The 23393-nt window shown below is 40.7% G+C and overlaps 8 protein-coding genes and 1 long non-coding RNA gene across 14 annotated transcripts; 3 read left to right on the top strand and 6 right to left on the bottom strand.

The window, feature by feature from the left end:
- The first annotated feature begins 458 nt into the window (after positions 1 to 458).
- LOC111445264 (LIM domain-containing protein WLIM2b) lies at positions 459 to 3178 on the top strand. Of its 3 annotated transcripts, none has more exons than XM_023083544.1 (6): positions 459 to 660; positions 883 to 1132; positions 1274 to 1373; positions 1469 to 1503; positions 1590 to 1679; positions 2738 to 3178. In XM_023083544.1, exons 2-6 carry the CDS (start codon positions 998 to 1000, stop codon positions 2945 to 2947), a joined length of 570 nt encoding a protein of 189 aa, XP_022939312.1. In that variant the 5' UTR covers positions 459 to 660; positions 883 to 997; the 3' UTR covers positions 2948 to 3178. The 3 variants fall into 3 exon arrangements, with proteins under 3 accessions (XP_022939312.1, XP_022939311.1, XP_022939310.1); XM_023083543.1 differs by having other exon boundaries at positions 835 to 1132; XM_023083542.1 differs by having other exon boundaries at positions 462 to 660; positions 854 to 1132.
- Positions 3179 to 3714: 536 nt separating this feature from the next.
- LOC111445262 (probable sugar phosphate/phosphate translocator At3g11320) lies at positions 3715 to 6082 on the bottom strand. The gene is made up of 6 exons (XM_023083539.1): positions 6042 to 6082; positions 5901 to 5977; positions 5207 to 5778; positions 5005 to 5108; positions 4668 to 4896; positions 3715 to 4207 (listed from the first exon to the last, which is right to left on the bottom strand). Exons 1-6 carry the CDS (start codon positions 6065 to 6067, stop codon positions 4055 to 4057), a joined length of 1161 nt encoding a protein of 386 aa, XP_022939307.1. The 5' UTR covers positions 6068 to 6082; the 3' UTR covers positions 3715 to 4054.
- A 1296-nt stretch (positions 6083 to 7378) lies between these two features.
- Positions 7379 to 10335, bottom strand: LOC111445263 (syntaxin-81-like). Of its 2 annotated transcripts, none has more exons than XM_023083541.1 (9): positions 10126 to 10335; positions 9716 to 9830; positions 9518 to 9611; positions 9239 to 9322; positions 8995 to 9099; positions 8737 to 8880; positions 8043 to 8285; positions 7790 to 7921; positions 7379 to 7618 (listed from the first exon to the last, which is right to left on the bottom strand). In XM_023083541.1, exons 3-9 carry the CDS (start codon positions 9593 to 9595, stop codon positions 7475 to 7477), a joined length of 930 nt encoding a protein of 309 aa, XP_022939309.1. In that variant the 5' UTR covers positions 9596 to 9611; positions 9716 to 9830; positions 10126 to 10335; the 3' UTR covers positions 7379 to 7474. The 2 variants fall into 2 exon arrangements, with proteins under 2 accessions (XP_022939309.1, XP_022939308.1); XM_023083540.1 differs by having other exon boundaries at positions 9732 to 9830; positions 10126 to 10332.
- Positions 10336 to 10723: 388 nt separating this feature from the next.
- On the bottom strand, positions 10724 to 11771 carry LOC111445265. Its single transcript, XR_002710804.1, has 2 exons — positions 11654 to 11771; positions 10724 to 11234 (listed from the first exon to the last, which is right to left on the bottom strand). It is a non-coding gene; the product is annotated as an uncharacterized LOC111445265 (long non-coding RNA).
- Positions 11772 to 12128: 357 nt separating this feature from the next.
- On the top strand, positions 12129 to 14400 carry LOC111444740. Of its 2 annotated transcripts, XM_023082764.1 has the most exons (4): positions 12129 to 12387; positions 12442 to 13021; positions 13917 to 14195; positions 14229 to 14400. In XM_023082764.1, the coding sequence occupies exons 2-3, from the start codon at positions 12621 to 12623 to the stop codon at positions 14161 to 14163; spliced, it is 648 nt and encodes a 215-aa protein (XP_022938532.1). In that variant the 5' UTR covers positions 12129 to 12387; positions 12442 to 12620; the 3' UTR covers positions 14164 to 14195; positions 14229 to 14400. The 2 variants fall into 2 exon arrangements, with proteins under 2 accessions (XP_022938532.1, XP_022938531.1); XM_023082763.1 differs by having other exon boundaries at positions 12148 to 12387; positions 13917 to 14400.
- A 1733-nt stretch (positions 14401 to 16133) lies between these two features.
- LOC111445268 lies at positions 16134 to 18325 on the top strand. Its single transcript, XM_023083546.1, has 3 exons — positions 16134 to 16670; positions 16758 to 17129; positions 17583 to 18325. The coding sequence occupies exons 1-3, from the start codon at positions 16362 to 16364 to the stop codon at positions 18252 to 18254; spliced, it is 1353 nt and encodes a 450-aa protein (XP_022939314.1). The 5' UTR covers positions 16134 to 16361; the 3' UTR covers positions 18255 to 18325.
- Positions 18326 to 18353: 28 nt separating this feature from the next.
- LOC111445270 (17.4 kDa class I heat shock protein-like) lies at positions 18354 to 19196 on the bottom strand. Its single transcript, XM_023083548.1, has one exon. It carries the CDS (start codon positions 19023 to 19025, stop codon positions 18543 to 18545), a length of 483 nt encoding a protein of 160 aa, XP_022939316.1. The 5' UTR covers positions 19026 to 19196; the 3' UTR covers positions 18354 to 18542.
- LOC111445269 (UDP-glycosyltransferase 76C4-like) lies at positions 19090 to 20657 on the bottom strand. The gene has a single exon (XM_023083547.1). The coding sequence runs from the start codon at positions 20590 to 20592 to the stop codon at positions 19249 to 19251; it is 1344 nt and encodes a 447-aa protein (XP_022939315.1). The 5' UTR covers positions 20593 to 20657; the 3' UTR covers positions 19090 to 19248.
- A 550-nt stretch (positions 20658 to 21207) lies between these two features.
- On the bottom strand, positions 21208 to 23143 carry LOC111445542. 2 transcript variants are annotated; one of them, XM_023083988.1, is made up of 5 exons: positions 22715 to 23143; positions 22298 to 22624; positions 21847 to 22189; positions 21697 to 21774; positions 21208 to 21618 (listed from the first exon to the last, which is right to left on the bottom strand). In XM_023083988.1, exons 1-5 carry the CDS (start codon positions 22964 to 22966, stop codon positions 21506 to 21508), a joined length of 1113 nt encoding a protein of 370 aa, XP_022939756.1. In that variant the 5' UTR covers positions 22967 to 23143; the 3' UTR covers positions 21208 to 21505. The 2 variants fall into 2 exon arrangements, with proteins under 2 accessions (XP_022939756.1, XP_022939755.1); XM_023083987.1 differs by having other exon boundaries at positions 22298 to 22627; positions 22715 to 23139.
- Between the last annotated feature and the right edge of the window lie 250 nt (positions 23144 to 23393).

Genomic DNA, 23393 nt, shown 5'->3' with positions numbered 1-23393 from the left:
TTAAATTATTTTTATTCCCCAACTACTACTATATAATAATATTCCGATTCCTTCATAATATACAAATATAAGGTGATCAAAGTAGTATTAAGAAACACATTCGGTAGATTCTTAAATTATTTTCTTCTGTTTCAGAGCTGGAAAAAGAATAAAAAAGGAGAGCAAAATCAAGAAATGAAGAACATATATACATAATGTATGATATGGATGTGGATGGGGTCCAGTTGGGGAGTGTCAACGGTTGATTCTTTTTGGGGTTACAAGCAGAGGCGACAATTGCTGGAGGAGGCGCGTTGTAACAGCTAACTCGGTGGTTGAAGAAGCCAAATTAATGGTGGGTCACAATTGCTGCCCACCTGATCTTTATCTTTTACGTTCTTTTCCTTTTCCTTTTAATTATTTCTAATGCGTTGTAATCACACACATTAAACAATAATTCCTTCTTAATTTTTCTCTTTATTGTTATTGTAACAATTCTTTATCCCAAATTCCAACATAAAACTCCCACCGCGCTGCGCCAAAACGGGCTCCAATCCAATCCCTGTCCTTATTCTTCACCTCTTCCCTTTTCCCGTCGGCCCTTCTCCCCCCTCGAACTTCTCTGACGATTCCGCTTTGTTTGGTTTACAGATCCACCATTTTCCCACTCTCTAATCTCAGGTACGTGATTTTAACTCGATTTAGTTCACATTTCCCAGCTCCCAACTCCCAGATCACGATCAATATTTCGTGTTTAAGATCTTTGTTGTTAAAACAGTCGTGGGGTTTTGGGTTTATGTTTGTTCGTTGCAATTTTACAATCTAAACTTGAATGGGCTGCAAATACTTTTGCAGTTTCTTCTACACCAAACAGAATTTGATTCGAGGAGCGTCTACGTTCGGTCCGATTGTGGTCTAACAAGACAGAGAAGGGAAGGTAGCTTGGAGAGTTGGGGATTGGTTGTCATCTTGGTCGGTTGGGTGAAAAAGGCTCAGATCTAACTCCAAGGGCTTAGCTATGTCTTTCATTGGCACCCAACAAAAGTGCAAGGCCTGCGAGAAGACTGTGTACCCTGTGGAGCAGCTCTCTGTTGATGGAGTTTCCTACCACAAATCTTGCTTCAAATGCAGCCACTGCAAAGGGACTCTAAAGGTATTGCACTCTGTGTTTTCAGCATAATGGCGTTTAACAGTGAGTAGGAGCTAAAATATGTCCTAAAACCACTCCTGATCTTGATTTGAACCATAACAAGAGATTTTGCTGTTTATAACCCTGGTCTCTGCTTGCCTTCAGCTGAGCAATTATTCATCAATGGAAGGTGTTCTGTACTGTAAGCCTCATTTTGAGCAGCTCTTCAAAGAGAGTGGCAACTTCAACAAGAACTTTCAATCACGTACGTTTTGATTTTCTTTCAGATAACTTTTTGTTTCACTTCCTAGAAACTTTACTTTCGCATGTTTAATTGTGTTTGAGTTTTACTCTCTACAGCTGCCAAGTCAGCTGAGAAGTTAACTCCAGAGCTGGTAATTTCCTGTCGTAATCAATTGTAATCTTTTGCTTCAAGGAGATAAAATTATGCTGATTCTTGTAAGCACTTTACTGGTTTCAGACAAGGTCACCTAGCAAAGCTGCTGGCATGTTTTCTGGTACTCAAGACAAATGTGCTACTTGTGGTAAAACTGTTTATCCACTAGAGAAGGTAACTCACCTACTGAGATCTCCATAGATTATTCATTAATGGAGCGTTCAATCTATGATCTATGATGCATTAATGCATGAATGAACATCTGTTGAAGCTGGCTAATTAGTTTGGGTACAATGCTATTATATTAAGTAGATTTGCTATAGAACTGTGATTTGTGAAGATACTCGTATTCTTTCAAAAGTTGTTACATTACCTTGACCGTTCAAAAACGTTTCAAAACTATTATTGGTGTAGAGAGTCATTGAAAATTAGGACTTGTCGCGTCTATGTACGTAAGCCCCTTCTCTGTTACTTCCTTCGGGTCGAGCTTCCTTTGAACGGCTGATAGGAATTTAAGCGTACCTGTTCTGGAGTTGGTCTTGGTCTTCCCTTTTGTTTGTTGCTGGCTCGACTCGTGTCATTGCTCTCTTGTGTGGACACTTGGAGTGCACTCAGGGACACTCGATGAGGGCATTAGGATAGTTTGTGGGGGGCTTTTACACAACAAGCACTATAAAGGCATCATCGAATAGTTCTTTTGAGGATAGGGTCCTCGAGATAACCCAACATTGGTATTCTTTTGAGGGTAGGACAGTTTGTGGGGGGGCTTTTACACAACAAGCACTGTAAAGGCATCGTCAAATAGTTCTTTTGAGGGTAGGATCCTCGAGATGACCCAACGTTGGTATTCTTAGGAGGTCTATCCGTTCCCCCATTTGGTCTGTCATTACTTTTGTTTGGCCTACTGGGACCTTCATTCTGTTGACCCAACGACTTGTACGATTTGCCCCCAACACTCGGAGTTTATGTATTCTTCCTTTAAGAAACGTTTCAAAACCACCATTTCAGTTCACTGTCATCCATTCCTAAGTCCAAATTTTCAACCAAATTTCTAATGGATGTCTATCCTTCGGGTGCAACTTTTGAAAGAGTAGTTCTTTTTAAACAATTGGTTAACTTTGGGAGTATTTTGATCAACTCCATGGATATTGGTTCACGAATTTGAGAATTGTCCCAAACCAAACCAAGGTTTATAGAGTATGATATGAATGTGTTATTACAAATACTTGCAGGTAACAGTGGAAAGCCAATCGTATCACAAGTCCTGTTTCAAGTGCTCTCATGGAGGGTGTTCCATATCCCCATCAAATTATGCAGCACTAGAGGGTATTCTATATTGCAAACACCATTTCTCCCAGCTTTTCAAGGAAAAGGGAAGCTATAACCACCTCATCAAGTCTGCATCCATGAAGCGTCCCGCTGCCTCCGTTCCCGAAGCTTGAAGTTCTTATTATCGCATCGTCATTCACGGTTTTGGACCTAACTCTCTGTTTACCTGAATGTGTTTGGCTTTAAAAACTTACGGGTTTTGAGATGGGAAAAGGAAAAATATATATGTTAACCATCATTTCGGCTCGGTTCGTGTGTTTATTTGGACAAACTGTTGAATTCGATCGATATTTGAGGTGCAAACCTTATATATGGGTTCCAGGATTTGCATATTTTGAGAATTATGCGTTGTGTTCTCGTGCATAAACAAGCATTCTGGAATGAATATCTATTCAATTTGATATTACTATGAAAACCAACGTATGATCATTATATCAAAGAAAACCTAAATAGTTCATACTTTTAATTTAGCTCTCTTGGTTCTCTCTCTCTCTCCAATTTCTTCCAGATTCCCCTCTGTATCTTCTTTTTCTTTCCAAAGTTTCCTCTTCTGTTACTGTGATAAACGTGAAATTGAGTTTAAAATATGTCAATTAAGGAGAGGTTTATACACCCTTATGAGGAAGGTTGATGAGGATGTGGGGTTTCGTAATCTACCCTCTTGGGGGCCTAGTGTCCTCGGTATCTAGCTCTGATATATTTGTAACAGATCAAGCCCACTAACAACGATGTGGGATCTCACAATCCACTCCCTTGGGCGTCCTTGCTGGCACACTATCTGATGTCTTTATAAAAAGGTCTTTATAAAAAGTGTGAGCATTTTATAACCGTGAGACTAACGGTAATATTGGGCTTGGAATAGCATTGGTAAGAGGGGCAATGATGTTTAAGAGGAGCTATGAATGGCTGTGATTAAGTAAAGATATAACAAAAGTGTAGGCACCCAATTATACAACAATGGGTTCTCCTGATCCTGAAAGAATGAGAATATTCCTCCATAGCTAAGCTCAAGCTGGGTTACTGAGTTATGTTGTGTCACTTATTTAACTTTCTATTCCTAAACTATTCCCCCCCTTTTGTTGCTGATACAATAGAAGAAGAAGCCGGTGTTGTATGCTTCTGAGACAAAAACAAAGTGCAAAAATTTTATGGCACCATCTGCTAAGCATGCAGCCACTGCTACTTTAGATTTCTCATTCATTGAGGAGCTTCCCCCATGCTTAACTCTTATTTGTTCGTTTCTTTGCTTGGCTGTAGAGGATGACTCCCATAACTGTCATCGTATAACCCATCATTCCAGTAACGGACACGGGGTTTCTAAAGATTAAAATGGAGACAACGACAGCCACTGCCCCTTTGGCATTTCCTAGAACCTGAAACACAGACACAGACAACGTGTGCGTATGAACACTGTGGAGACAGAAACATAGGAAACACAATAAGATTGGAATTTTCAAGCATGACAGCCTGAAACCAGACATCGACAACGCTACAAACATATCTTCTCGTGTTCGATATTAGAATATGGGTGTTGAGAATATGTCAAGGCCTCTACAACTACAGCCCCTAACAATATAGTCACGAACTAAAGAATGAAACTTGAATCCATGAAACCTGACATTGACAAAGCTACAAAGATATCTTCTCGATTCGCATGAAACTCGAATGCAATTATATTTTTTTTTGTCAATCTTGAATCAACCAAGAACACATAAAGCTCGGGCTGAAACTAGTTCCATCGCTTGTGAAGATATGATTCTAAATAAACTAGCTTAAATCCAGGCATGTTATGAACAGTAGCAAGCATCAGCACACAACAAAATGGAAATATACCTGAAGGGTGAGCGCACTGGTGTGTTTTGTGACGAGAAAATTGGAAAGATTTACGAAATATGCTAGTGACGAATTGAAAAGAAGGTACCAGATGATCTTGATATCATCTATAGCAAGTGCCCGTGTGATACCAATCACATTATCTTCCAAAACAAGTGTTGCAGGAAGCAAGAACACAACAGCCATTGGGGCCATATACAAAAGGAGATTCATGGAATTCAGCTTCTCTCTGTATAAGATTAAAGGCCGAACAGGAACATATTAGATGTTTGAAATTGAAGGTTAAAAAAACGTAGAATGATATTAGATAGAAGAGTAATTTAAGAAATAGCCTCACCCATCTGCAGAAAGCAAAATTGCTTGAAGTACTGATTTGAGAGCTCTTGCAGCGGTGGCTGCGATACATATCAGAAACCCAAATAGATGGAAACTGGGTTCGCCCTGTTGCCATGATAGAAAACCGCATCAAATGGACAGTAATTGGGAGCCGAAGTAACAAAGAAATTAGAGGGAAAAATGTAGAAAAGAAGAGTTAATACCCCGCTGGCAATGATAACTCCGGTGACGACAGGAATGAGCGTAACATAAGTGAGCCAAGCCTCCCTCTTCAAGGTCATCAGATAGGCAAAAACGGCGGTGAAAAAGGGCGTGGTTGCTCCGACAGCCTGGTTGAAAGAGACGGGAAGATAGCGAAGGGAAATGTTGCCGAAGACAACGGAGATGCAGAAGATGAAGCTGAGGGCGGAGATCTTAAAGAATTGGAGGCGAGATCGAAGTGTTTGCAGAGGAACGACCTTGAACCAAGCAATTGCAAGGTAGCTGAACAAAGAACAAGCGGTCATGTGGCACATGGTGAGGAAGATGGGGTACTTGAAACCATAGTTGCTGAGCACATACTTGTTGAGCAAGAGAACCCCAATGTTGGAGGAGTACCAGGAGGCAACGAGGCCGATCGTGAAGAAACGACTCGTACCCTTCATGTTGGGAGGTGGGTTTTGATCAAAAAACAAAAAGCTGTGATTTTTGATACAGAAATGAAGGGTTGAGTTAAGTGGAGCAGTGGGAGGAAGCAGAAGGACATGAATCTGTGATCTTCCGGTGGAGCAGCGATCTGGGTATTGGAATGTATAGCAATAAGGTTAGAGAGAAATGAAGGGATGGGATGATAGAGAGAAAGAATGGAGAAATTAAAGAGAAAGAAAGCGTTACAGAGAGAGAGAGAAAGAAACAGACCAAAAAGAGATGAAAGAAAAGCTGCGTTAAATTGTTGGAGGTCGAGTTTTGAGGACGACGGATCAGGAATGTTCCTCCTGCAAATCACACACAAAAACAGGGGAGACAACGAAAATGCGTTGAGATTCAATCGTAACTTACTGCTTTTGTAGTTTTAAGAGGCGCATAAGTGGGAAAGTCCCCTCATTTACTTCGTTGCTTGTGGGTGTGGTTATACTGTTCATTACTTTGCTTTAATGAGCATCAATACTCATTTATGTTACGTAAACTTCTCTTTTTAACTCAAACTTCAAAAGGTAATTGCAGACATAGTTCAAGCCTAATTCTAGATTTTCTAAACCCACATTTGCTTCCAGATTTGAACACCCACCACACATGTTGTCTTCAACAACAAATGATCAAACAGGAAGTATTAACCAACAATCAGCATGTATGATAATGAAACAGAGGATCGACACCCTTTGGCTTGATCTCAATTGACTTGTTATTCCTTCAGATCACAGATCCTTTTGAAGGTCATTATCGTTAGCATTATCAATTTTGTCCTCGTATTCATTGCTTAATATTGTGAATGCAATTAGGAGTTGATTAGCATCACTAAAAGAGTTCAATTTAGGTAATAGTTTCACATTTTTGTTGTGACTCGAGGATAAAACAACTCCATTCCATTTCACCATCAACTATCAAAGAACATCGTATAAGCAACCAAGATGGGTTCTCCCAAAGTTCGATATGTTCCAAATAGCGAATATATTGGATTGCAGATACGAAAAGGACATGCTAGCGCAGCCACAACCTTAATGCAGAGCTCATGAGCCTAAAGCTTAACGTAAGACAGTGGAAGGAAAAAGACATAAAGCTGTCCAAGGTCACAGGACCTTCAATTAACTAAATCCCATCAATTGAGCCATTACTCTGTTACTAGTGGTTGATTGTCCGGCGTGAGCATTTACTCATTACTAGTAGTTGATAGTCAGACGAATGAGTTTTTAAAGATTTGATGGGTCTCAAGCTTTTAAAAAGAACATGTCAGCTAGAAAATCTATGTCTACTGAGTGAAAACAATCTCAACTCGTGGAAACTACAATGAAAAATGAATTAGAAAAGAGTTTCTCTCAATCTGACGCTATCATCTACTTTCAGGACAAATTTTGTGAATTCGATACGATTGGACAGAGGAGTCTCAAGCTGGGAAGAGTTTTCTCCTAAAGTTACTGAATCACATAAAGAGAGAATGTGGTTACCATATCCCAGATGTCTACGCTAATCCTTAACCCGGTTGCATCTGCCACAAGTCTGATGGCGAAAGCATAGCTCGAAGAAGGGTAGTAAGTCTTTTGGCTGCAAAATCACATGGACGTATAAAGAGGCCATGGTTAGGTGCACCTGGTTCAGGAAAACCTCATGCTTCAGCAGCAAAAAATGAATGCAGGGAACTTCGAGAAATTGAGTCTGGATATTAAAGAAAATACTTGCAGTAACAAAAATGTGGTCTAAATTTCCATTGGTGATTTCATCTTTTTCTTGCTTCTATATGAATGTATAACATAAATGTGGTACAACACCCAATCCCATCAGCTATACCAATCAAGAAAGATAATTGAAAAGGTGAGCACAAACAGAAATAGAAGAAGGAAGGTTCGGCTGCTGCTATTCCGCTGAATTGCTTGGGAAAGTTCTTTATTACCAAGCTCGACGTTCTTCGTAGCTTCAACAGCCTAATTTGTAGTTTAACAAAAGAAAGCAAATAGGAAATTTAGTACTTATAAGAACCGAGAAATACTTAATTTGATTCTGAGAGATATTAAAAAGGAAGGTGCAATTGTAATTAGCCGTTGAGAGTTGAGAGATACTGTGATGAGAAAACGAACTGAGTTAGAACTGCTGACCTGTTCATAAAGAAATTCAATTTGTTGTGCTTGCTGCAAAACGTGTGTAGACATGAGGTGATTTAAAGCAGACATCTCTACCATCTTAGTTTCTGTTTCCTGGACTGCGTCAAGAAGACTAGTCAACTCAACCTACAAATTTGGAAGAAAACAGCCAAGTTCTCAACTTTTAAAGGTCAAGCAGAAAGCTCGATTCAATCAACAAATGATCGAACTCTCATCAAAATCTGTTTCCCTTCCATATCTTGATTACCTGAAGTGCACGAGTTTCATCATCCAACAGTTGCTGTTGGGCTCGGACAGGTTGATGCTCAAAATTATCAGGTTCCCTCAGCTCTGTACCATTATAGGCAAAGGTATTGGCAGAGCGTGGTTTATTTATTTGGTTTGGTTTTCTTCGTGGTACTGCTTTGCTTATGATATCTTGAAACCGAATGGCTCTTAGCTTATCAAATTGTGATGTTACCGAATGAAGTTTCTCACTCAAAATTAGGACCTGCATTTAAAAGAATAAAACTTCAAAGTCAAGAATGGAACAATTATTTTTGGTGGGAGTGTGTGAAGAATATGAGCACACAAAAGTAAGGAAAGTACTATCTTTCATAATAATAATAATAATAATAATAATAAATTTAAAAAAAAAAGTATACAAAATCTTTTACTAAAAGGAATGATGAAAACTGATAATTTTTTTTAAAGAGATGACAATCCGACCAACAGTGACAACCTTGAAGGAAGCCAGGACTTGAGAATTGATAAGAAAATTGGAGAATACCAATGCTAAAGAATAAGAGCGCAGAGAATGTGATGGGTAGCAATTTCAAATTAATTTTAACAGTAGACAGGGCAACATCATTCAGTGACTCAATTGTTCTTCCTCAAGGAAGGGTAAGTAGAAGTTTGTAGAATTGTGGAAGCTAGCACAAATAAAATAAACAAGAACTCACCACCCCATGTTTGTGTGCAATAGTATCAGCATTAGAATCATCAGTCCTAGAACCAAGCCATCCCTTTGAGTGAGCATCACCCTCATTTATGTTGTTTTTGAGGATATCAAGTTGTTCTTGGCATGCTTTGATGAAGGCAGTTACCTGCGTACAGTACAGTTACTAGCCACAAGTTCTATCAAGCAATCTTATTATTTCCATATAGACTAGTATTTTTATATTGTACTAAGCGATTTCCCAAGTAGTTGGATGGGTCACCTCGTGTTCAATATTGTCTCTCTCTTGATCTGTCGTACGATACATATCCACATAGTCCTTTTGATGTTTCAACATAAACTCTTCAAGAGCACCAATGCTTTCAAGCTGATTCAAGACGAGTAAAGAAGTCAAGCATGATGGTTGCGCATTGCATGTAAATACACATTTTCAGTTTCACAAGTGTTTGAGAAAATCTTTTTCAAACATTTGGAATACCAAAACACTTCAATATTGGTAGTCCTACCGTTTTTAGGGCAGCTTTGATAAAAGGTGACCTCTGCCGAGGTTTTTGAATGATGAAAGATGCCATAATAGCCGCCAACTTGGACTGCAAAAACATTGTACAAAAACAACACTCATGCTTGCTACTGGTAAGAGAACATCTTCAATCAACTTGAAGAACACACACAATTTTAAGAAGACCAAACAATTGTCATAAACGAGCTAAAATCTTACACCAGAAATAGAGAGTCCAAATTTCACATCAACAAGCAACTATAAACTTTGACAAAAGCATACAAACCTCGTTATACTCTAAAGAAATAGCACAGTGCCGCACAACATCTTTAAAATCTTCAGTCCTATCCCTGAACTTCGCCATTCCCTTCTCAACGACGCTGAAAACGTATTAAGAAAGTGAAAACCCCATAAATGACTTGAATGAAATATGGAATATAAAAGAGTTTGTAAGAACTGCTAAACGAAAGAACAAAGTAAGCACCTCACTTTGCACCCACCTCAATTATGTACGAGTCGGTAATGAAAATATGGTTATTTATCTCTATATCTTCCCGCCCACAAGAGCGCACCAGAATTAATATCAGAAGTCCGAAATTCTACACAAAGCAGGAAACGAAGGATAATCAGATAGAATTCAAAATAATAGTCCAAAGGTCACTATTAAACTCCCTTCCAACCCTAAGGCGTCAAAATTTTACTCGTTGAGAAACGCGATTACGTAAAGAATCTAGAGATACCTACGAAATGGAAGCTGAAAAAGAAAAACATGAACACAATGATATGCTACAGCACTGAATAAATTCCAACAAATTCTCACAATTTGAACCATTAAACTAAAAACGCAGAATCAATAGCGTGCAATAGCCGAAGGATCAGGAAACTGGATCTTACATTGTCGGTCCCCACGGAGGGAAAATTGTAGAAAAAGGAACGCTGAAAGCATAGCAAATTCTAGTATGGGAAGTGCTGATCCAATAGGAGACTGAAGATTGAATTTGCTTAGACAGCCGCGATCTGAGAGGGAGTTCAATCCATCTCTCTCAGATCGTGGAAAAGAAAGGGGGAACAGTTCTTCTCAAGAAGTCTGGGTTCGGTCCGGTTTGGACGAAACTTATGACCCGAACCGATTAATTTTAAAGGGTTTCAATTTTCGAACCGAGGAAACCCCAAGAGCAACCTACCTGGATCAGCATAAACGCGAGCTTGATGAACCAGAACGTGTGGGTGCGAGAGGGAGACAGGCGGCGGCGGTAGCGATGGCGAGGAGGAAGAGGTGGAAGATGGAGAGAATGAGAGCGGAAAGAGTATAGCGTTAGAAAATCGGGTTTAGGACGGCGTTGATTCCTTGTTTGTGATAAAAACAAGATAGGAATGCTGTCTACTTTCCGACACATTTCTTCTTTGATTGATTTTGGTTGTTCTTAATATATGTATGAACATCATACTATTATAAACATGGATACTAATTAATCCCTAATTAGAAGTGTTGAATTTCAATGTTTTAAAGTTTTTCATTTCTGAACGCATTCTCAAGTATGAATCAATGCAGCTAATTTTTGGATAGCTGCAGGCAGGGGCACCTTCCGTTCCATGAACTGGATAACAATCTCCCAAAAACCTTCATCCTCTCGTGGTAACATCTTTGAATCCCTCCGCTACAACTACGCTAACCCTTTCGTACTGAAAATCCGAACTTTGGGGCTTGGCTCCAAAGATGGCATTTCTATTCCTCGTAATTGCCCACATGAACAGCACCAAAAACGCCATTAACGCACCGTACCCAGTTGCAAAAATGGTTAGAGGCCGAAGATGATCCTGTTTATCGGAATGCCGCCGTGGATCTACCGGCAACGAATGCATCCATTTGGGGACATTTCTCAGACCAAACCGCCACGAAAACACACTGCTCCACTCAGTTGACTTGCTAGTCCACGAGCTTAATCCCACAAATAAGGGATTTGCTTATTTAGGCGATTTTACCACGTCTCGTCTTTGACCCACTGTCGTCGTAAAACTCTTCAGCTTAACACAAATCCTCAGAGAAAACAACAAAATTTCCATTTTCTTTTGTTAAATATTACTATTTTAGTGGTTTGATTTCAGCACGTTTTATCAGATTCCTAAAATCTAGACTAAACCGCAATTTTGTACCATCAAATTGAAATCACACAGACATTGTTCCTTAAATTTCTAAAAAATTCTGTTTTCTTCTTGTCCACAAATGACAAGAAATAAATCTCGAGGAATTCATTAAAGATAAATCAAAATTGGTTTAGATTATATTTAAACTAAACCCAAGTGTATGCTATAAAAACATCACAGATAAATACGATGGATTCAGAGGAAAATGGGTTTAATAATGTTGACCTGAATATTTGTGTCTTAATGGAGACAAAATGGACGAATGCAAGAAACTTACTGATATAAACGGAAGAAGGGGGGGTCCGGTGAATCTCCGGCACGGCGGCGACAATGGCGAAACAAGAAAAGCTACACTGCAGGAGAAATCCAAAGAGATGGCATGATCCAAATTCCGTAAAAATGGTAGGAAGTGGGATCAATGCGATCCCTTTGGATGCTTCCTGAAGTTGCACTTAATAAATTAGTTGAAGCCCATATTGGTTCTGGATTGGGCTCTGAGCGTTTCAGTTGGAGATAAATTAGCCCACACAACCTCAATCCAACCCCATTTTCGGCGTATTGACAGCTCCTCTAATATATTTTGAGATTTAACTTTATTTATTAAAAGAAAAAAGTAAGGGGACCCTTGTGGTTGTGGCGGGGCTTGGATGGCAGGGCCCAAAAGCAGAAGAATATGGAGAAAAGGAAAAGAATGGGTTATGAATATGATGGTGATGGTGATGTTGATGCCTCTGCTTCTCACACTCTTCAGGCTTCTGCCTTCAACATCTCAAATTATGTATAAGTTTAAATCAATTAAGATTCAATGATGTTGATTGGACTGAAGTTGTTCCAAAATTGAACATACTCCCATTTCATACAAACTTTAATTAGGCGTCTTAGTTTAATCCATACGAACGCCCTGAATTATGTAATGATGTCTTCGAAATATTTCTTCGTCTTTTTCCCCTCTGCAGCTCTGCGACTGTTATAGCCTGCACGTCGCCACTGACACCCAACAAAGCAGCTGAAATAGGGACACCCAACAAAGCAGCTGAAATAGGGACACCCAACAAAGCAGCTGAAATAGGGACACCCACCGCAGTTGCTTCTACTTCTCACGCCATTACTGATTATCACAGCAAAATCCACCCTAAACCGAATTTCTACTCTTTTGCTTGATGGGAGTCTCTTTTCTTTGTGGGTATTCACGGTTCTGGCCTCACAGAGCCATTACATGAGGTTTCTCTTTCTGGGTCTTTGCGATGACGACCACCCAAAACTCCCACGTTGTCGCAATGGAGGTAGGAGAAGTAGAACAGCCTCGCCGGACTTCAGCCGCCGGCGCTGACGCCTTACTAGCCTCCAATGATGTGCGGCAGTGCTCGGGGCAGTCGAGGGCTGAGATTGTGGGGGCGGCGGCGGAGAAAAGAAGGGAATCCTCTGTGTCGGAGTGCTCTGTAGAGATGGATCTGGAATGTGGGTTGGCTGAGATTAAGTTACATTTGACGAAAATGGAGAGGGATTGTCGGATTTGCCATCTGAGTTTGGATGCTTCTAATCAGGAATCTGGAATCCCCATTGAGTTGGGTTGTTCTTGCAAGGATGACTTGGCTGCTGCTCATAAGCACTGTGCTGAAGCTTGGTTCAAGATCAAGGGCGACATGTAAGTTCCTCCAAATTGAACAACGCCTAATTGTTCTTAGGAATCTGTAGCCGCCATTACAAATCCCATCAGCGTTTTCTTAGGATCCATGTTTTTGTTTCCTGCTAAAGAACAAAGCCAAAATGAAATGTGGTTCTTTGTCAAAACGAACTGAAGTTTGATTTTCCCTAGTAGATGCAAATGCTTTAGTCTGATGTAGTATTGATTAGATCCCATTTCTTAGCTTTCTTTAAGGTTTTACTGATATTGACATCTCCACAAGTTCCGGCATAGCTATCAATATCAATTTCATCTATTAGTTCAAAATGTATTAAACTAGATTCTCATTTCATTTCACCACTTATATGGTCAAAAGGGTTTGTTAGAAGTTAAGAACTATCTTCACTCTATCTTCTGCATAAGTTGAAAATGAGCATATCTTAAGAATTGAATTATTATAGTTGGATCTGTCAAGAACTTTATTGCTTTTGGCCCTGCTACCAAACCATGTGTAGAGAGGTGAACGAGTCCTTCTTTATAAGGGTGTGGAAACCTCTTCCTAACAGTCACGTTTTAAAAACCTTGAGGGAAGCCTTAAGGAGAAAGTTCAAAGAGAACAATATCTTCCAAAGTCCAAAGAGAATCAGAGCTAGACACTAGGCGGTGTGCCAGCGAGGATGCTGGGCCTTAAAGGGGGTGGATTATGAGATCCCACATCGATCGGAGATGAGAACGAGTGTCAGCATGGACGCTGACCCCGAAGGGGGTGGATTGTTAGATCTCACATCGGTTGGAGAGGGGAATAAAGTATTCTCTATAAGAGTGTGGAAACCTCCCTATCCGTTGCTCTTGATTCATGCTGTTCTATTAGATATGTTTGCTTGGGTTGCACTTACCCATCTGCAATTTGTTACAGCACATGTGAGATCTGTGGATCAATTGCACACAATGTTACTGCTACTTATGAACCTGATTCGACAGAGCAACGCAACGACTCAAACGACGCAACAACAGCAACCGCAGCAGCAGCTGTGGTAGTGCCACCACACTCTACAGAGGCTCGGAACTTCTGGCAGGGCCATAGGTTCCTGAATTTCTTACTCGCCTGCATGGTCTTTGCCTTTGTCATATCATGGCTGTTTCACTTCAAAATACCCTCATAGTGAAAAGCTTCATCTATCTCTTCATTCTGCAACAGCTCGAAAGCTCGACTATATCGTGTCGTTACCAGCTCGAAAGCTCCCTGAAATGGAAGCATCTGTAAGTTTGTATATTGTTATTAAGGTTGTTGTGTATTTTCTTAAAATAGCTTACTGAAGACAGACAGACAGGTTGGATTGTTGGATGATGAATTTCACAATCAGTTGATGTTCGAAAAGATGCCGGAACCACTCAGCCTAGCTGGATAATTCCCTGTTTAGATTCCGACATGTGGTTCCTTCCTTACCAACAAAATCGGATTTCTGGTTTCAGCAGACAAACAAAAATTAATTTATGTCATAACAGAAACCTTTGATCAAATCAATTACATAAAATAAGGTTCATCCACAAATGTTTTTGGTTCATGTATCATCTTCAACAAAATCTACAAAAATAGCATAAAGTTTCGAACAATATATTTCATTTAATAATGTTTGGTTCTTTTTTTCAAGATGTGACCAACGGATCTTGTATCATATTCTATTATTGAGAATAATAATAATAGCATACCTTACATTACATTATTTGGGGTTAGTGTAAATTATTTTCTAACATTATTCAACATTATTAAGTTAATAAGCGCCTAAATTTGTGGTTTATGATTTTCAAAAGTTATTAAAAAGTGAATTTGAATTTAATTAAGATCCATTCACCAAAACATAGAACTAAATTAGATAAAGATTGGATTTTTTTTCTTCATCTTTTCTGGTCGGATTGAGCTGCAAAGAACATGCCGTGATTGGCGGTGACTGTCCTAATACTGTAATGTCTATTTTTTTTTTTTCATCATATTTATTTCTTGAAATTATTTCAGAGAACCAAAGAGATTTGAGTGAAAATAATATAAAAAGCTAAAAATGAAAGTAAGGGTCCAAAAAACATCTGCCCGTATCAGATTTTGCATACATGAGAACGTGCACACCATTATTGATACCATAAATAAATAATTTATGCGTTGATTTTCGAATTCATGGAATATATACCATAGTTTTTTGTCTCTTATCCCAACCCGCCGCACATTAAAACTATATATTATAAACGAGAAAATTTCCAAACCAAGATTCATGATAATTATAGATTACGGTTGTGTGTTTGTAACAACCACTGACCGACCGCCCTGCGTCGTCCAAACACATATTTGAATGTCGGCCGCTTGCTGCGGCATCGGTAGTGCATCTATCGTCGACATGTCGGATGGGGTTAGAGATTCAAAGGGGGGGAGGGGGGAGGGGGGAGGGGGGATGTTCTTCCTTAAAACCTTATCCACTTTTTAACGTGAATGAGTGTTCAAGTGTTTGCTGCCTGCTGTGAAAATTCGCAAAGTGCCATTGTTTTGTATTCGAAGGAATTTAATTTAATTAACACGTCAAAACTTTATAATCCGTGAAAGAGAATGTTTGACTCGTGATTATAATAAATATGAGTTCATTACACTTAAAGTTCGTTTTTTTAATTTAATTATATATATAACAATGTATGGAACTATATTAAATTTAGATCGATAAATACTCGAATGTTTTTTTTTTTTTTTTTTTGTATGGAAATAGGAAAAGTCAAATTTGTTCATAATGAAAAGAAAAATATTTTCCCATATTTTGTTAAGGTATATAAATAATTTGTGATGATATATATACCAAAAAAGGAGAGATTTTGACTAATATTAATTTAGAAAATTGGAAAAAAATATATATAAAAATTCCAACTAAATTCCATATCTGGTGATAACATAGACCACATCAATCAATTTCAAAACATCTGAATATTCTTGTAATTAGTAATTAACTTGAAAATTAGTAGAGTTACAAACCAAACTAAGCCTCTAATTAATCAATAATAATAATAATAAAATGAATTAATTAAGAGCAAATTTTGTAATGATGAAGTTGGTAAATTAAGAAGAATAATAATAATGGGAAAACGTCGGCGTTTGGGGATTTTAAATGGTATAAGTTACCAACAGACTAAGTTTCCAAAGACAGACAAAGAGAGAAACAGAGGAGAGACAGAGCGTGCAAACACGACATAGCGGACCACGTTGCAACGAGGGGCCACGGTCGGTTGGTCTTCCATTTCCTTTACTTCTTTTTCTTCCTCTCTTCTCTCCTTCACTCATACCCAAACCAAAAGAAAAATCCATTCTTTCTTTCTCTCTTTCTCTCCAATGAGGAAGCTCTGTCCAAACTTCGACCGGGAAGACGGTCTCGACACTGTTCTTGAGGTTCCCATTCCGGAGGAGATGTTTTCTTGCCCCACCTACAAATCCCACGCCATCTCATGGCAAGCTATGAAGTCATGGGTTAAGTCCAGTTATTATAACAAACCCTCACATCTTACTTCAATTGCGTCTCTGTTTGGTGGTCGCAATGCCGAGATCCAGCTCCTCCTCGGCGTCGTCGGCGCTCCCTTAATCCCTCTCCCCATCGCTTTTCATCATCAATCCATTACTCGCAACATCAAAGACAACCCCATTGTAAGTACAAAAATCTCAACTTTATCACTTTTTTTGAAAACCCATTTGAAATCTCATTCACCCATTAATGATTTTGGGGTTAAACAGGAGGCGTCGATGGCGAAGTACATAGTGCAACAATATATAGCCGCAGTGGGAGGGGAGCATGCTTTAAACTCAATTGATAGTATGTACGCCATGGGGAAGGTGAAGATGGTGGCGTCGGAGTTCACTTCCGGTGAAGGGTGTTTCAACGGCAAACCGATGAAGGCGAAGAACGGAAAAGGCGGAATTAGCAGCGGAGAAATGGGTAGTTTTGTAATTTGGCAGAAACGGCCGGATCTTTGGTGCTTGGAAATGATGCTGTCCGGCTGTAAAATCAGCGCCGGCAGCGACGGTAAAGTGGCTTGGAGACAGACTCCATGGCATCACTCTCATGCTTCTCGTGGGCCTCCTCGCCCCCTACGTCGATTCCTGCAGGTAAATTTCATCCCTTTTTTTAATTTTTTTTTTTTTAATTGCAAATTAAAGTGTGAATCCGTACCTAAGATTTTGAAGCGGAATTTTCATTTCACCTAATTTCACACCGAATAATAGCGTATTTAGTGGAAAGCGCTTAAACGTGTCGGCTACACCACACCTTGAAAACTCAGTTCACAACCAATATGGAGGCCAAGTATTATTTTCTTTAATCTTCTCTTAAAAACAATTTATTATTTAATTAATTAATTAATTTACGGTTATTTTCATAAATAGTCATAACTCATACCAACCTATTTTTTATATTTCAAAAGTCCATTTTAAGTAAGATTATAAATTCTTTTAGAATTTTAAAGAATTAAAAAATTAAAAATACGAAAATTATGTATGGGCCGAATGGCCCAAATACGCGGAATGGTGTTTAGTGACGTAAGCAAGATTCGTTTTTGACAGGGGCTGGATCCAAAATCGACGGCGACTCTGTTCTCAAACTCAACCTGCATCGGCGAGAAAACGATGAACGGCGAAGATTGCTTCATTCTGAAACTGGAAGCGGAATCTTCAGTTCTCAGGGCAAGAAGTAGTAGCGGTGTCGAAATAATCCGGCATACGGTTTGGGGATATTTCAGCCAAAGAACCGGCCTCCTCGTGCATCTGGAAGATTCGCATCTCCTCCGGATCAAAACCGGCGGATCTCGAAACGACAACGTCTTTTGGGAAACGACAATGGAGTCGACAATTCAGGACTACAGAACGATCGACGGCGTGAACATTGCACACGCCGGAAAAACAACTGTCTCACTTTCTCGATTTGGTGATGGTGCCGAGGGGCATTCGAAAACGAAGATGGAAGAGATTTGGAAGATCGAAGAGGTTGATTTCAATATCAAGGGTTTGTCGATGGAATTCTTCTTGCCTCCCAGTGATTTGAAGAAGGAAGAAGAAGAAATTGGAGCAATTGCGAGTGACGAGAAGTTTCCGTTGGCGATGCGGCGGCGTTCGGCTGGTGCTGGTTCGAGGATTTATCCGTCGAGAGTGGCGGCCGTTGATGATGATGAATCGGAGGGGAGTAGCCGGAGTGATGAAGATCAAGATCAAGATGACGATTCGTGGTCAAGTGCTTAAAGATGAAACTCAATTTTTGAAATTTTGTACATAAATCCATGGTTTATATGCATATAAATAAGGACTTTTTACTAATTAGACGGGTTAATGCGTTTCAAATTATAAATTGTAAGGAAAGTAATATACATACGAACTCCATTAGATATGTTACAAGATTGTTCACAGTTCTTAAAACCATTGGAAAACGAAAATCACTCCATATTTACATTACACAACCAAAGGGAAGAAGGCTATTTGACATTATCAAAGCAGTGCGCAAAACAGAGCACGAAATATACACAAACAACACTATCCGGCGATATCGATGGCCTTGACCTCCGGCTTCCTCTCCTCCTGTTTAGGTACCGTCACAGTCAGCACTCCGTTTTCCATTTTGGCGTTAATTTCATCCATTTTCGCGTTCTCCGGCAGCCGGAATCGCCGCATGAACTTCCCCATGCTCCTCTCCACTCTGTGCCATTTCTCGTTCCTCTCCTCTTCTTCTTTGCTTCTCTCTCCACTGATCTGCAGAACTCTCCCTTCCTCAACCTCCACTTTCACTTCTTCCTTCTTCAGCCCCGGGAGATCCGCCTTGAATATGTGAGCCTCTGGTGTCTCTCTCCAGTCGATCCGAGTGTTTGCAATCGCCGTCGTTTCGCCTGCGCCGGAAGATGGAACCTTCGTCAGACTCCCCGGAAATTGCATCCCTTCTAATGGATCCCATATATCCAGGGAGAATGGATCGAACACGTTGGTCCGCCGACCGCTGAGAAAACTAGGAATTAACGACATGGCCTTGAATTCAAGAATGAAAGTAATACAAGCGGTGGGACAACGGAAGGGAAATTTATAGCGTGCGAGGGAAAAGTATCGCCGTTTGTTTGATCTGAGAGAACTCTACAAGTGTCGGATTAATTTGTTGATTAGTGGAATACGTGTCGGATTTGATGTTCGAGTTGTCAAGAGCTCTTACATACAGGGGGCGATTCAGAATCGACTAAATTCATTGCTATCTCTAAGTGTTGAGGATAAAATCAACTAAATTCTGCAGTGATTGGAATGTGGAGCCGCCTTCCTTGATACAGAAATCGGCCTTCTCCTTCAAATCCTTCGCCCTTGTTAAAATCCCACCATTTTCCCTCTCTGTCATTAACTTCCTAATCCCCTTCTCGATCTCCCCTCTCTCCAGTTTATCGCCCAACAGCAATCCAATTCCCCACACGTCGCTAACATATCTGGCATTGGCCATCTGATCCCCCAAGCAAGGATAACACAGCATCGGAACCCCTTCGCATATACTCTCAATCGTCGAATTCCAACCGTTGTGCGTCCAAAATCCCCCAATCGCGGGATGGGCTAGTACCTCCCTCTGCGGCGCCCATTTCACAATCAATCCCCGTTCACCCACCATCTCCACGAACCCGTCCGGCAGCGACTCGAGCCACTCGGACCCACTAACCATCCCCGGCCGGACCACCCACAAGAAGAAGCAGTAACTAGAGTTCGCCAGGCCCCACGCGATCTCAACGAACTCATGTGGGTCGATGGTGGCGAGGGTGCCGAAGCTGACGTACAGGACTGATTTGCGGGGCTTTGTGTTGAGCCAAGAGAGAGAGGAGTGAGGGGGTTGAGGAGGAAGGGAAGTTTGTGTGAGTGGAAGCTGTTTGTGAAAAGGTCCGAGTGGGAAAATTGGGTTAGGGGAGAAGAGTTGACGGCATCTGAGAAGGGGCTCGTGTTCGAGGTCATTGAAGGAGTTGAAGATGAGGGCTGAGGAGGCTTTGGTTTGAATCAAAATGGAAGATAAGAGTTGTTCAATAAGAAGCGGAGATTGGGCTTTCACCGCCGGCAGATCTTTCACTCTGAGGTGTGGGAAATCGGGTAATGGATCTTCCGAAGAACGCAAGAGGCCGTTTCGACGAAGATCAGGAAGACCAACCATTGCCAAAAATGCAGAGATATTCCCAGTCCTCAGAACCACTCTCCGAATCTGAAACTCATCAGCCACGCTCTGAGTGAAGTGCCAATGAGCATCCGTGATCAGGCACCCGATGTTGCTTGCCGCTACCAACTCCGCCACGCACTTCCGTAAGGGCTCAACACACCGACCGTCGTTCACCAAAGTTATGATCTCTACCACGCCTCTGCTGGTGACATCGCTGCCGGAGAGGCCGTGGGGAATGGAGCGGAATGTGAAGCTGGGGTAGTCTGAAGGGTGGGGAGAGTTGATATGCTGTATGTGTATGATTGTGATGGAGAAGCCCTTGGAATGGAGGATCTGGGCGAGGTGAAGCATGGGGTTCATGTGGCCTTCGTACGGCAGAGGAAACAGGATGAGCTGCATATTGGAGCCGCCGTTCATTTCTCACCCTTACTGCTTCTGCTTTGGTTTGGTATCACGTGTATTTGTAGTGTCCAATGGGCCAATTTCTTAAAGTTCCATAATTATATGTATATGATATTCTTTTAATTTTGTAAAAGAAAATAGAAAATTAAGAAAATAATTCGGTGACGGGGATAGAGACAGGAAAGCAAGACCTATGAACATGTCTAGTCAGCAGCATGTGTGGCACCGACACACCGGATTCAAAATTCAAAAATCTGACACACAATATATATATATATATATATATATATATAATAATAAAATGGGGGAAACAGCGTTTGACCAAGTCAATAGAAGCAAATCGGAGGTCTAAAAAATAAAACAGCACTACAAAAGAAAAAAATAAATAAATAAAAAGGGGCCCACATTTGTATTGTGTGGGACCCTTCCCACATTTCCGATGGAAAAAAATTAAAATTTATGAAATTCGGTCGTCATTTTAATGATGTGTGTTGTGGACGACAATTATTTAAACGACGATTTTGAATTAAATGTCCCGCCACTCAATTTGTCAATCAAACAACTAAAAACTGCCAACATTATTTCGATTTTAAATTTGAAATAAAGTTTAATAATAGAATCTATTATTGAAAAATTACACATTGATGCAATTAATGTAACAAAAACCAACATATGTCTCTTATTATTTATTAAACCATTTCCTTAATCGCTTCGACATTAATACAAGACAGAGTAGTGTATAAAGGGTTATACATGTTTTCCCCTCTCTCAAAACAAAACTTTTAATCTAAAATCACACTATAACCCACAGAATTACAGACTTATTGCTTCCTCCTACTACCAAAAATCCTTCCTTTTCAATCTTTCTTTATCCCTAAACCCTACAAAACAATTTCATCTTCTTTACTCTTTGTCTGCTTCGCCAACATCAGTATGTCCATTCCTGAGGTAGGTGAAGTTGCTCTTGATTTATGGCTACCTCTCCCCGGAAACTCCTTGGCAGTGGCAGAACCGGCTTGTTTCTCCGGGATGAAATGGAATCTGTAATTTGTAAGAACCCCATTAGAACGAGTTTGAATTTAAGCCATGTAGTGAAAATTAGGGGAATTTTTTGCTTACTGAAGCCTGGCGATAGGAAACCGTTTAGTGGGGCTTGAATGGGGCATCTCATCTCTGGAAATCGAACGGCTGGGCTTCCTGAATAGACAATGGAGTTAAAAACAAAAGAAACCCATGTGATTGTTAAGACGAAGGGAGGTTGTGAGATACCTTTTTTCTGAAAGGATTCTGAAGGGTTCACATATCTGCGAGGCAAGAAAACGCCGGTTCCGGAGGAAGCCCTTTTCACGCCAGATCTGCCGGGATGAATGCAACGCGTGGCGGCGGAGGCGTTGGGCGTTGGCTGCTGATGTCGGGGTGGCGAAAGCCATGGGGAATGGTAGAAATCGCCGCTGCCCCCACTGCACCGGCCCCTTACATCAACAAAAGTTCCCTCTCTGTTCTGAAACTCTGGCTTCCAGTGTGGCTGAGCCGACCAGCCGACCTTAGCTTGTCTTCCCCAAGAAGAGGCACTAAGAGCTTGCAACACCAGATCCCGCTTCACTTGCTGCGCCTGTAGAACAGGAGAGTTAAATATCTCAGAAATGTAAGACGACCCATAATGAAAAAAAGAGAACACAAGTGTTAAAACGCTGGGTTTAGAACATTGGTAACAATTTACCTGCGCCGCAAATGCCAAATTCCGGTCACAGTTACGATTCAAGAACAGCCCATAACCCATTTCATTTACAGATTCAACAGGAACAGAAGATCGAGCACCCACAAATCCCCTTGCAAAAGGGACATTAGAGTGAAACAGAGTTGTTCCGCGGCTCATCTTCAACCTAGTAGCCTCTATGGCAGCAGCAGCATGTACAAGGGCTCTAGCATCATTCACAGCCCCAGAAACCGCCAAGGGAGGCGATTGCACCTGAGAAGGAGTTTCAGAGCGTAACCATGTGTCTATTCCGCTCAAAGTCGACTGAGGAGAGCCAGTTTTGACATACTTCTTCTAAACCCCATGAAAAAAAAAGTGAAATCAGGAACAAATCGAAACACCCAAAAGATAGGTAGAAACGAAGATCTCATTAAAGGGTACCTCAAAATTGTTAGCTTTGGAGGAGGGAGATGTGGATTTGTCAGTTTCAGAGAGGGAGGTCCATGCAAACTGGTGAGCCAAGCCCTCAAAGAAATCATCGTCGTCGCTGCCGCTGCTATCGGTGGAGTCGGTGGAGCTAACAGCCGATTCCAAGGGGGAGTTGAGGTCAGAGAAGGAGGCAAAGGAGTCAGACTCGTAGGGGAACTCAGTGGGGAAGGTGAAAAGAGAGGGCTCAAGGGAAGTGGGCGCCATGGGAGAGGTGGGAATGGAGGGCAGAGGAAGTTGGGGAAAGGAAGAGGGTGGGAGAGGAGGATTAAATAAGGAGGGGAAGAGAGAGTGAGGCTACAAAGGAAGGGATGAAAGGAAGAGAGGGAATGTTTAGGAAGTAGAAACAACGCTTCAAATTTGGATTTGGGGGAACACTTGACAAATTCAAACTTCAAAACTGAGACACAAACAGAACAAGGTTTCCCTTATGTCCTAAATCTTTTTTTAACTGCGCGCTTTCCAAATTTACCATTTTCTATCCCTTTTAACCTCCTTTTTTTCAATTTCCCCATTAGTTATTTATTTATTTTTCAAAATAATTTTAAAAAAAGAAACTGCTGCATCTAATATTAGAATGAAAACAAAAACGTATTTTTATTTTCAAAGATGTGGGACCAGGGCAAGCGTAGAG

The sequence above is a fragment of the Cucurbita moschata genome, unplaced genomic scaffold, assembly GCF_002738365.1.
Source record: "Cucurbita moschata cultivar Rifu unplaced genomic scaffold, Cmos_1.0 Cmo_Scf00007, whole genome shotgun sequence".
NCBI lineage: Eukaryota > Viridiplantae > Streptophyta > Magnoliopsida > Cucurbitales > Cucurbitaceae > Cucurbita > Cucurbita moschata.
This window is presented reverse-complemented; position numbering and strand designations above follow the sequence as displayed.